Genomic DNA, 13,260 nt, shown 5'->3' with positions numbered 1-13,260 from the left:
TAACAATGACAAAGTTCCACACTCCTTCCTGCTTACTTAAAAAAATCTAGTTGTTTGTATGTGTGTATGTTTGTTAATGTGTGTGTGTTACAGATTTAGTATTGATGCATAGATGTTTACCATAAACCTTTGGGATATAAATAAAATAAATAAAATCTTCATGAAGAAATTCCTCCTCCTCTCCAAAGAGCAGTGTTGGTGTCTACGACCACAACTACACAACCACAACTACACAACCACACTGACGCTGGGAGAGGGGTGGGCTGGGAAGGAGGAGAATGTGTCCAGGTTGGCCCAAAGCTCATTATTAAACCTCTGTGTACTTCATTCTAGTCAATCATTTATTTTTTCCCACTAGGGCATGAATTCCTCAAGGTCAGGGCCTATGTACTGTAACCTTAATGTCTGGCAAAATGCCTGGGCCCTCACAAGTTCTCAATAAGCACTTCTTCAAGATGTATTTTCTCCCCCCACCCCCCCCAAAACCCTTAATTTGATCTGATATTGCATTAATTACCAAATAGCATCTGTATTAGTCTCTTATTGTTGCTGCAACAAATGAATAAAAAATTGGTGGCTTAAAAGAATACAAATTTACTATCCCTACAATTCCAGAGGTCAGAAACCTCCCAAATCAAGGTGTTGGTAAAGCTATGTTTCTTCCTTAGTGGGGGAGGGGCCCAGGGGGAATCTGTTCTTTCCTCTTCCAGGCACTAGAAGCCAGCCACATTACTTGGCTTGTGACCCCTTCAAACCAGCAACTCTTTGACTCTTTTTCTTGCCACATTCCTTTCTCTGCCTACTCTGTTAGAAGAGATTCTCTACTTTAAAGGGTTCATGTGATTAGATTGGGCCTACCTGTGTAATCCAGGATATTGCCACATAACCTATTCACAGATTATGTGATTACAGTTAGGATTAGGGTGTGGACATCTTTGGGAGACTATTATTCTGCTTATCACAGCCTCCAAATCAGAAAGGTGGTGGTATTCAGGTGCTAGGCTCTATGCAGAAGATTATACTATGCCTCACTTCAATCAAATCCTTGAAGATTGTAGCAAAGAACCAGAATAACAGGGAAATTTGGAGTTGTGCCAACCTAAGGGATGTTTAAAAGAATAGGATGTTTAGCTTAGAAGAAAAAGACCTCAATTTAGGGGTCCAGTAGCAGTTCTGGTTTGAGGAGGCTTGAGATGACTGCTTCTTCATCAGAAAAATACCAGGAAATTCTGTCACATGACAGAAGATTGCACACCTGTGCTATGCAATCTCAGAGGACCAAATAGGATTAATACTGGAAACTTTCGGAAAGCAGCTTTTGGCAGAACTTAAGGTTGGGCTGTGTGGACATTCCTGATGTCTTTCAAGACAGCAGGCTAGAGATGGCATGGCTCCATGCCATGGGGGTTCTTACAAAAGAGATTTGAGCATTAGATAAGGAATCAGCTGAGGTGTTGTGTTGAATTCCATTTAGCCCTCGCAGCCACTGATTCTGTGACCTAGAATTCCATTCATGACCTTCGGGTACCTCTGACTACATATAGCCAGAACTGGCGAAGGCCCTGCCTCCCTACTGAAGAGTCATCTTTTGCCCTCCGTGAATCTGTATTTAAGGATCTGTCCCATACCAAGCAGAAGTGGTGAAGGAAGCTGGTAGAGCTGATGCCTCTTCAGAAGATGCACTAACTCACATTATTGTTGAGAATGTATATTTAGAAGGAAAAACCAAAAACAGTAGCCATAGAGACAGTACAAAGTTTAAAATGCTACACAAGTACTTAAAAATACTCTCTTGTATACTCAGACATGAAAAGAAAACAACAATAGAGATAAGGCATGGGGAAAGTATAGATTCATGAGGTGGTTTGTATCAGAATCCAGGATGTTTTGACGAAGTTGAACATTTAAAACGAAGGAAACAAAAATAAAGAGTAGACCAGATTCTTTCATCTTAATCCAGACAACAATATACTTTGGGACTCTGTTTTTCTTCGGTTCACTTTAGGGATGGTTATTTGGAGTAACTTGTACAAGATATTGGAGCTGCTGTAGAAAGTGCTGTTTTTATGTCAATAGTGTGGGTAGCATGAAGGTACTTTTTTGTACTTTAAATAGCCTATGTTACTTTTTTCTTGATCTTTTAAGTATACATCTGAATGTCTAGGTTATACACTTGAGCTGTACTCCATGATACGTTAGACCACTTGACCGGCAGATTATTTTGTATCCCTAAAGTATGCAAAAGGAATTAAGAAATTAATTACAACTTTAATTATATCCAAGAAAACTCTTTGTGGTTCCTTATAGCTGTTCTTTATCTGTCTTCAAAGAGAGTCTTAAGTGTCTTTGGCTTTGGTGTTGTAATGGTCATTCTAGACTGAGGAGCTTGTTCAGACACTTAAGACTTTGGGCCAATACTGCCAATGACTTCATACCACTTCATCTTCTTTCCACTTCTATGTATTACCCAACAGCAAAAATGGTCATTCTAGCCAGCCCCTGATATTCCTGTCTACAGTCAGGGGAAGGTCAGCTATTTTTTGATCCCCACGGGAGAGAGACAGCTCCTCAATCAGGATCCTAAAATAGCTGGCCATTCTCAGCTGCTGGGCTGGAGTCCCTCCAGGGGAGAGCAAAGGGAATACAAATCCACCCACTGGGTGCGAGTGAGAAGTCACCAAAACATGAGCTAGGAGAGGCTTCTAAAGAAGACCCTGCCTACTCGAAAAATCTTTCTTATTTTTCTTATATATTTTTTTTTAATTGAGAAGCTACGTGTCTGCCATTTTTTTAATTTCTAAGTTTATTTAAAGGGAAACCAGTGGCTTGAAGATGAGACTAAATATTGCCATCTTCTTTGGGGCTCTCTTTGGTGCTTTGGGGGTTTTACTCTTTTTGGTGGCTTTTGGATCGGATTACTGGCTTCTTGCAACTGAAGTGGGGAAGTGTTCAGGTGAACAGAATGTGCGTTTCTTCTTCCAAATACTGATGTACTTGGTAGGGATGAGGGTAGCCTTATGTATCCTCTTGAAATCAGAGAATAGTGGTGGAGTGCCTATTTCTTCACAGAAGAGATAGGTAGCAAGCTACTGACCATCATTATTTGGGATAAAACCCATTGTTGTAATATTTTCCTGGATGTGATAATTTAGGTTATGTGCTTTGTGTTGATGGCAAGTTACTTTCTTTGTGTTCTGTACAGATAGAGAATGTCACTTTCCACCATGAAGGATTCTTCTGGAGATGTTGGTTTAATGGGATTGCGGAAGAGAATGATTCCAGTATCTGGAAGTTCTGGTACAGTAAGTGCAATTTAGCTTTATTTCCCCTCGTCATTAAAATAAGAATGAGCAGCTTCTTATTTAGTATAGATCACTTACAAGATAGGATTGGATTCTTAACTGTAGAATCCTGATAGAATGTCTTCAAAAGATTCATGAAGTGATTCTTTTTCAGTAAGTAGAAATGGCTATATGAATAATTATTTTATTTTCTAACCTAAAATAGGGGTCTGAATATTTATGGCAAAACTGAATTATCTTCTGTTTCCTTGCTCATATTTAAAATACACTCACCCTAACAACAACAAAAAACTAGGTATTAACTATAGTATTTTTCTTGTCTATTATTGCTGTGTCTGTTATTGCTGTGTTGCAGATAAATTAGTTTTATTTTTGGCTATCAACCCTTTAAATGTCAAATTTAAAAATTAAGATATAGAGATCAGATATTTTATATTGGTGGCTTTAAAGTTAAAAAAAATCTTTTTTTTTTTTTTTTTTTTATAATGAAACTTACTTACCAGCGGCGGTGGATGAAAGCACACTGTTTGGGCTTTAACCAAGGTAGTGGGAATTATCAAGAAATGCCTGGCTTCTGATGTCTGTGTTCTCTCATAGAAACTTGAGAGTTCCTTTTTGATGTAGAATAGCTTCTTAAAAATACAGTACATTCTTTTCACTGTATTTCCTATATTATATTAATCTCTGAAAGTAAATTCATTGAAAATAACTAGCTTTTATCTTATTGCATTCAACAATAAAAGAACTATTTATTACCCTCAAGGTTATTGTAGGTTGAAATTATTAGTCTCCTTATCCAATACTCCTGTGATATATCAAAATATGGCATTTACACACTAGTCAAGATTATATGATAAAATAATATACAATAAAGAGATGAGATCTTGGAAGACGTAAGCAAGCTGACAGCAAGTTGGCATATGTGAAAGGAACAAAGTAATGATGAAATGGAATTTTGCAAGAAATAGTTGGTAGGCTATCTTGTAGTCCTTTTGGAGAGGAGAATGAGCATGGAATCTGCCAATGAAAAGCATTCAGACTCTGGCAGAGTAAGTCAGACTGTGCAAGAGGAAGATTTTGCCAAGGACTTAGAGAAAGAAAGAATATTTCACTCCTCCTTAAAGGGTACACAGTGAAAGCTTCAAGTTTTCCAATAACATAAAAGTTTTTTTCTTGTGTTTTCTCCAAATACTAAAAATGCATTTAAATTATTAGCTTGTATGACCTATCATTTCCAGCTTTTCCCTAAAAATAGAATATAGAATACATTTTATATTAATCAGAGCTGACAATGGGTAAATCTAAGTTTATTAGAGTTTTAAAACAATTACTTTTTGAATACTATGTGCTAGGCATCATGTTGGGAACTGGAGAATATGGCTGTGAAAATAAATGAAGTGTAGTGCCTTTAATCTTAAGGTGATATTAGGGGCATTCCCAGCATTGAACTATGTCATGAACTAGATGTTTTGGATTAATCTACTTTCCAGGTCCCCTGAGCTGCTTGATGTGAGTTCCCCCCCCCCCCCCCCCACTCATCAGTTCTCTGAATCTGTTGCTCCCACCCACAGTTTATTTAGCTTGTGTGTCCCAGGTCCTGTATGTCTCTTGTTAGGAAGTCTTCACTCAGCATCTCAATAACAACTACCATCATTTGCTCTCCTTCCTAGCCAATCAGCCACCGTCCAAGAACTGCATGCACGCTTACCTGTCACCATATCCCTTCACGAGAGGGGAACACAATTCAACCTCCTATGACTCTGCTGTTAGTAAGTACCTTTGTCTAGAGAATGCCTCCAAGAAAGACTTGCTTTTCTGAAAAAAAACTAATTTAACATATATCATTTCAACATTTTCTCTGGAATCAATCTGTTATATATAAATAATAAAATACCATTTTTAATACAATATTTATAACTCTAATAGAATATAGCTCAGAGTTAAAAGTAAAGCCATTGTAACTTACTTGCTGCTTATAAAGATTTTTTTTTAAGTGTGTCTTCTGGTGTGGAAATAATGATGTTTATTAGGAATAACTGCTTCTTGTGGGTTTAACAGACCTAAAGCTAGTCTTATAATGGGAAATATTATAATCCACACCCTGCTTTAAAAACATTGTTTTTGTAATTGTTACACATAAGAATATGATTATGCTACTGGTTTCCTGCAAAATGACTGGACTTCCTTATATGTGATATCTCAACGAAGAATAGTCAGATGTCATTAACTGAGAGTCGTGATTACCGAGTTCCTTGGTATTTACATCCTCTTTGTCCTATGGAAGGTACACAAACTTAGTTGGCATGGAAAATATATCATATATACTTAAATGTAGTTTTATACAAAGTACAAAAGCTCAACATGTCAACTTGATTCTCAGCTGGTTTCGTGAAGTTTTTTTTTTTTAATTTTTTTTTCAACGTTTATTTATTTTTGAGACAGACAGAGACAGAGCATGAACGGGGGAGGGGCAGAGAGAGAGAGGGAGACACAGAATCGGAAGCAGCCTCCAGGCTCCGAGCCATCAACCCAGAGCCCGACGCGGGGCTCGAACTCACAGACCGCGAGATCGTGACCTGGCTGAAGTCGGACGCTTAACCGACTGAGCCACCCAGGCGCCCCTCATGAAGTTTTTAACAAAGGGTGTTTCTTGTAATCTTAAAACTAAGAATTGGTTCGTTATTTACCAATGTCATAAATAAAGACAAAAAAATATTTGTTTTTTTTTTTTCAAAGAGAGTAAGCAGCATATTTACTTTTCTGAATAAACTTATATTAGTAGTCCCCAGAGAATCAATAGGAGATATATAGGTAGGGGTGGGGGTTGGGAAGAGAGAATGATGGATGGATGGATTGATGGAGAGATTTTAAAGAATGGGCTTATGTGATTGTGGAGGCTGGCAAGTCTAAAATCTATAGGGCAAAATTTCAGGCTGGATAAGAGTTGCTGTTGTAGTCTTGAATCTGAAGCCTAGAAACTCTGGTAGAAGTTTTTCTTTAGGTAACCTCAGTCTTTATTCTTAAGGCCTTCAACTGATTAGATGAGGCCCACCCCCATTATGGGTAGTTTAACCACATTAATGCATAAAATTAACCATTGCAAATTATATGCCTTATAATTTTAAGTTTGTCAAAGGATGTAGCATTTGCTCATATCACACTAAATTAACATGACACTTTATGGAGTGGAAGTGGGGTCTGAATAGCAAACGAGATAAGCTGTCATACAGCCATGCTTATCCATCATAGTCGCTTGTGCTTAAAAGGGCTCTGGCTTTTGGCCTTGAGAACGAGCGGTGTGAATGTTCCTTCCCATTAATAACTGCAAAAGGCGCTTCCATTTGTCAAAGCATTTTGCATTGTGTGACATGGACCTTTTCACTGATAAGAGACGAGATGACATAGGAAAGTGTATAAACTATTCTGTCTCACAAAAAGTTGCAAAAAAGGTATCCCTTCCCTGACATTCTTACTTTTGTAAAATTGACCAAGAAGTAGCAGAGTAGAACAGGGTTGACTTTTCACAACATTAGGTGTTTGCATAGCTATTAGTGTTCTGTTGATAACTCATGTATATGTTCAGGTCCTGTGATGATCGGATAGGTATCATGGGCGCTATATATGTTTACATGAATCTACATATTTGAAGAGTCTGTAGCTCAAGGAATTAGCGGAGAACCTGAAACACAAGGTGACATGATCTAAACATAATAATTATGATGGAGGTGGAGTGTACGTGCATGCCCCAAAAATTATACTGCAATTACAGTTAGAATCATTATGTAGCACTGCATGTAATTACTGTGTCATTTTTGGATCTAATGACAAAACCATATTCCAATTTTTTTTTGTTTTAAATGATCACACTCCCCTCGGCTCACATATTGTAACTCCCTATTCACTTTAAGCAGCTTTATCGAACATTTTAGCAAACATGACCAAGATGGGAGGAAGGCTGTCCTACAAAGAAACAGCTTATACACATTTCATTTACATTTATAGTAACGTACAATGGTATCTGACATTATATTTGGGTGATTTTTTTTTTTTATGGTTCCCTTATCCAAGAGAAGGGCCATCGATATCGTGAGAAGGGTTTTATCTGACTGAAAAGTGGGTGTTTCCTAGTTAGTGAGGCTATCTAGTCTTCACCAGACCCCATATGTACTCTTGGGTTTCATATAGCCTCATAATTATCAGGCATTATACATTTGCCAATTTATCTTGGGTAAATTCAGAGTCTTGTTTGTAAAAATTGGATGCATTCCAGCCTGGCAAATATAATTGGTAAAATAGCTTTGTATTTTCCTTAGTTTTTGCAGTTACAGTTAGCCAGTATCAAAATCAGTGAAAATAATATAGCAGTGTTTGATTGTTCTGGAAAGACTATTTTACAATCATTGGATGCTACTGATGAAATTGTTCTATTTCATAATATGGAGACTGAAACTCAGAGAAACCTTGTGACTCGGTTTTCACACAGCTGATCCTTGGCAGAACTAATGCAAAGGTCCACGTCTCTGCATTTTATTTATTGATAATCTTATTATAAACTACAGTGAATGAAAAGACAAATCTTAGTATTTGCCGTTAAATCTTTCTAAGCATGAGTTTTTTAGTTGGATCTCAACAAAAGAGCAATTTTAAATTTATGTTGCCTTTCTCTACTTTTCTATCTGATCCTGACCTGTGTATACAGTCAGGTCTAATTCAGTGTTTCCTTTATTTATTTATTTTTTGTCTCAAGTACACATTCTAAAATTCAATTATGCTCAACTTTAGTTATTTGAATGGTTGCCCAAGCCTAGAGAAGTTTTGAGGCAGGATTGTATACTTTGAATTCCTTTATTTTTATTTTTTTAATATATTTTTTAATGTTTATTTATTTTTGAAGGAGACAGAGACAGAGTGTGAGCAGGGAAGGGGCAGAAGAGAGGGAGACACAGAACCTGAAGTAGGCTCCAGGCTCTGAGCTGTCAGCACAGAGCCCGATGTGAGGCTCGAACCCATGAGCTGTGAGACCATGACCTGACTTGAAGTCAGATGCTTAACTGATTAAGCCACCCAGACGCCCCACTTTGACATCCTTTAAACAATTCTATTGCCTTTTGATATCTGTCAGAATTTAGATTTTCTGGTTTGCTTCATGATTAAACTCAATAACAGTTCATTTATTTGGTATCATTTGGTGATGATGTATAGAACATAGATTAATTTTCAAGATAATTCAGCCCTTGAGTGAATTAATAATTTTCTTGCTATCCCCATAGCCTTTGGCCACACCTATATCAAAGTGCTCATTGCATGTAACTGCAATTGTTCACCTTAGTTTCTTTATTATTTGTTGGAGCTCCCTAGAGACACAGGATGTAACATACTCATATTTATACCCCCAGAACCTAGTATAGTGAGTGGTACTTAGTAAGTGCTTAAATATTTCTATGGAATGACTAAGTGCAAAAATTCCTTGGCCTTCTTATTCAGCAGAATATATTGAACATGATGTGTCCCTTCCTTCATGAGTTGGAACAAATGCATACATGATGGCCTTCTTTGAGTTCTTCAGAATCAGTGTTTGCCCTCCTGCGTTAGGGCCTTTGTACCTGCCGTCCCTCCTCTCCAAATGCTGTTCCTCTTTTCCCAACCCCTCCTCCCTTCACTTCTCTAACAAAGCAGGCCCATTCTCTGAGCTAATACATACTTCAGTCTTCTTTCTTTGTTTTCTTTTTTAATTTTTTTTAAATGTTTATTTTTTGAGAAAGAGAGCATGAGCAGGGGAGGAGCAGAGAGAGAGGGAGACACAGAAACCAAAGCAGGTTCCAGGCTCTGAGCTGTCAACACAGAGCCCAACATGGGGCTCAAACTCATGGACCACAAGATCATGACCTGAGCCAAAGTCGGATGCTTAACCAACTGAGCCACCCTAGGGGCCCCATACATCAGTTTTCTAAGGAAGCCTTCCATAGAGGTAGTTTTTGATATCAGATATAATCTTTAAGAAAAAAATCATAGAAAAGGAGGTGGTAAAATATCAATTATATTTAAGAGGAGAAAAAATAAGCAAAGGCAGCCCACAAAGGAGAAAGAGAAAGAAGCCTTGAGAAAGAAGCTGATGAGCAGGCTGTCAACACTGTTCCAGGGGCCTGTGGGTAGACAGGAAGAGTCTTGGGAAGGAGGTGGTGTCCCTCAGTGACAAATGCAGAAGCAGAAAGGAACTGGATAATACTGATAATGCAGGGGTTCCCATGGCCACTCATAGCTGTGCCTACTGAAGGCTCAGCTACAGAGGCCCTCAAAGGCTCTTTACAGGCATCTCTTTCTAAATGTAAACCCACAATGCCCTGCTGGTTTGGCCTGAGACCTGAGGCCTTCTGCTCTGTATCCCATTCCTGCTCACTGCCTGTTCCCTCAGATGGGACCTGAGGGCCCTGCCCTCTTTCCTGGCAATGCCCTTCCTCCTCCAGGAACCGTTCCATTTTCCTGCACATTTTGTCACCCAACAGTCCTCCTGAGAGCCTAGCCCTATCCCAGGCTTCTTCCTCCTTCACTTGTCCCAGGAGAAGAGGTGAGAAAGCAGTGATGCTCCTAAAGGGGCAGAGCCACAGAATGATGGGGGCATGAAACCTCATACAGGGTGGTTAGGGGATGGGCAATGAACAAGTTGAGACCTTTGTGAGGAGCCAGCACTTGGACTTGGAGTAGCTCCCAAGAGTACACATTTACCGAGAATACTAAGTCCTTATAAAAACAGTCACACACACACACACACACACACACACACACACACACACACACACACACCCCATCTTGCTTTGCTATGCAAGGCAAAATAAAATATAAATACCATCATATCTGACAATTTTATTTCTTTAATATTTTAGATTTGAGTCTAAAGTTAATGCAAACACTTACATAACTATGAAGGCACATCAACACACCTGAGGCACCTAATTTCATCGGGATGACCTCCTGCTTCCAGATCAATTATGCTTCTGTAGCTGGGTCCTATTTACGAATTTTCCCATGTTCAGTACAGTGAATCTGGACGTTGTCTTAAATTTACCAAATTTCCTTCTGTTCTGCTTTAGTTATATAGCAAAAAAACATACATTGTAAAATACAATGGAAATCAGTTCCTTTTTTGTTTTGTTTTGTTTTGTTTTGTTTTTTGGTCAAAAATGTCAAGTACCTAGATATTTAGAAATACCTTGACATTCACTCAATGTCCTACTATTCATTCAGACATTTGGGATTACACAGCCACAGCCACAGACACAGCGTGATATTACGGGGTGACTGCAATTCCCGATTTTTGGCTGACTTTTCACCTGTGACCCAGTGAAGGCTCCCCTGCATTCAGATCACAGGGCACTCATAGGGCAGCTCGCCCTGTCTTCCAAAGCTGCAGCTCATGAGGATACAGTTGGCTTTCAGGTCCAGGTCCCAATATCAAAGCTGTAATTAAAAATCACTTTTTCAGAGGGTGTTATTTTGTGTTCTCTACAACTGATTCATGGATATCTAAGGATTGATTGACAGCTTATGTGACATCCCTGCACTAATGCGGGGAGATTGCCTTCTGAAAACAAGACTGTGTGGTTATTTACCACAGTGTGGCTTGACTTCCCCTTCATGGAGGACAGGCTCCAGCCTCTACAGAGGCTTCTGGTGATAGCTATTGAAATGTCAACCACACTCAGAAGTAGAAATATTCTCCAATCATAGAGAATCTCTTGGTGCCTTGGCAGTATTGAGATTTGTGGCCAGATAATTATTTGCTGTGGAGGCTGCTCTGTGCATTGTGAGATGTTGAGCAGTACCCCTGGCCTCTACCCCTGGAGCACCCTTCAGTTGTGCCAGTCAAAAATATCTCTTAACATAGGCAAATGTCCTGAGGTGGGTGGGCACAAAATCACCTCTCATGAGAACTACTGAAACATTCTAGACATTCATTCCTAACACTTCTGAGGACCCAAGCTCTTCTTTAGAATTATACTGTAAACATCTGTGCCCAGCTCCAAGTCTGGACTCAAAAAGCACATTAATAATGGTTAGTTTCCTGTTTCCATGCAGAATATACAGCCAAAAAAGGAGCAGGGATCTGGTCTGGGTCTCTCTCATCTTTAAATATTACCATTTCTACTCCAAGTTGTGGATCTTGTCATAGAAAAAATATTTACTAGATCCAGTGGAAAAAAATATCGAATGACTGCTGTAGGCTGGGCACTGTTCTGCAGGCTTTAGTGTCAGCCCTAAACTTACGCTTATGGAACTTTCATTATGGGGGGAGGCAGATGACAAACAAAATAAATCAGTTAAGTACTTGGGGAGAAATAAAAGGGGGTATGGTGTGTGTGGAAGCAACCTCAATATTAAATAAGGTGACAGGCCTCATAGCGAAGGTGATGTGTGTTTTGAGTTGGCCAGCCCTGGTTGAATGGGGCTCTGTCATCCAGCTAAGCTGTCGTGGTTCACAATCCTTCCTTTGAGGCTAGATGGATGCTGTGCACAGAGTACTTAGCAGTGGAGCCGGCTTGTGGTAAGGGTTCTATGGCAGTTAGAAGCTGGGCTTTCAGTCAGTGTATCTGTGTTCACTACCTGAAGCCACCACTTCCTGCCTCTGGCTTCTTTATCTCAACAAAACTCCCTGCACTTGTTTGTGAAAGGGAAATTAGTATAGTATCAACTCACACAGTTGTTAAAATGAGAATAGGTAAAAATACAAATGCTTAGCAGAGTAGTTGCTATGTAGTTGGTACTCAATAAATGTCAGCTATTTCTAGGGCAATATGCCAATTTAGAGCACTGATGATAAGTCCTCATGAGGGCACGTTAATTCCTCATGGCTTCTCCCTAGTGAAATGCTCCGGCTCTCTGCACTGTGTGTGTGTGTTTGTGGGTAGTGTGTGTGTGTGTGTGTGTGTGTGTGTGTGTGCGTGTGTGTGTGTATACACATGTGCGTGCGTGTGTGTGCGCAGTGACATCAAGCATTTGGTAGAGCTCTGGCAAAGAATAAAGGCTTCAAAAGTGGCTTTCCTCATCCTAGTACAAGATACTTAATATTACCATCTGTAATGGCCAAGCTTTGTCACTTTTTATCTGGTAATTTTGATTAAAATTCATTCAACAAATATTTATTGAGCATGTACTATGTGCCAGGCACTGGGTTCTGGGGAACAGCAGTACACAAAAACAGATGGAAATCTCTGTCCTTGTGGGGCTGACAGTCTTGAGAGGGGAGACACACAAGACAAGATAAAATAAGTCAATTTTATAGTATGTTGGAAGATGAAAAGTGCTCTGGAAAAGCATGACACCTGAAAAGAGGCTGGAGACTAGAAGCTGGCAGAAGTGAGGGTGATAAAAACTCTGTAATGTGATAAGAAGAAAGCTTGGCTCTGAGAAAATGATATTTAGTGGAGACTTGTATAAAGTGAGAGAGTGAGCTGTGTGATATCCAGAAGAAGAGTGTTCCAGATAGAACATGAGATGCAAAGGCCCAGAGGCTGGAACATGGCTGATGTGTGCAAAGAGCACAAAAGAAGCCAGTATGGCAGGAAGAGATTGAGTGAGTAGAGAGTAGAGGAGATGATCAGAGAGATGGTGGGTTCAGGGAGAGGTTGGGCCAGTGTAAAGACCTTGGCTCATGTTCTGAATGAGAGAAGAAGGGGGCTAATGGATGATTTCGACCTGATTTGTGTCGTAAAAGAATATCTCCGATTATTGCATTGTTAACAGACTAGTCAAATGTGGAATCAGGGGACTAGTTAGTTAGGAGGTTTGCTATATTTCAGATGGCTAAGAAAAAGATATTAAAAGGTGAAAATTTGTTTGAATCTGCCATGGTCCCTTAAAATTGTTTCGAACCAGTAAGAATATCTATCAGTATCATTAGCAAAGCACAACACAACAAAGAAAGTCTTACGTCCAGGCTGCTATATACCTTAAAATATCAGTC

General features: G+C 39.3%; 1 protein-coding gene across 6 annotated transcripts in view; it reads left to right on the top strand.

Moving 5' to 3' along the window:
* The first annotated feature begins 2,634 nt into the window (after window positions 1–2,634).
* The window catches only part of TMEM182 (transmembrane protein 182), a 289,973-nt gene continuing 279,347 nt past the window's right edge, over window positions 2,635–13,260 (top strand). For 3 of the 6 annotated variants that reach the window (XM_053200370.1, XM_053200371.1, XM_053200372.1), the window contains exons 1-3: window positions 2,635–2,964; window positions 3,203–3,302; window positions 4,973–5,071. In XM_053200370.1, the coding sequence (XP_053056345.1) occupies window positions 2,833–2,964; window positions 3,203–3,302; window positions 4,973–5,071 (331 nt within the window). In that variant the 5' untranslated portion in view covers window positions 2,635–2,832. The remainder of the gene's footprint in view (window positions 2,965–3,202; window positions 3,303–4,972; window positions 5,072–13,260) is intronic. The other 3 variants (XM_053200373.1, XM_053200374.1, XM_015065164.3) reach the window with 2 other exon arrangements.

This window comes from Acinonyx jubatus, chromosome A3 (genome assembly GCF_027475565.1).
Source record: "Acinonyx jubatus isolate Ajub_Pintada_27869175 chromosome A3, VMU_Ajub_asm_v1.0, whole genome shotgun sequence".
In the NCBI taxonomy this organism is placed as follows: domain Eukaryota; kingdom Metazoa; phylum Chordata; class Mammalia; order Carnivora; family Felidae; genus Acinonyx; species Acinonyx jubatus.
The sequence above is the reverse complement of the archived record's forward strand: the minus strand, read 5'-3'. Positions and strand labels throughout refer to the sequence as shown.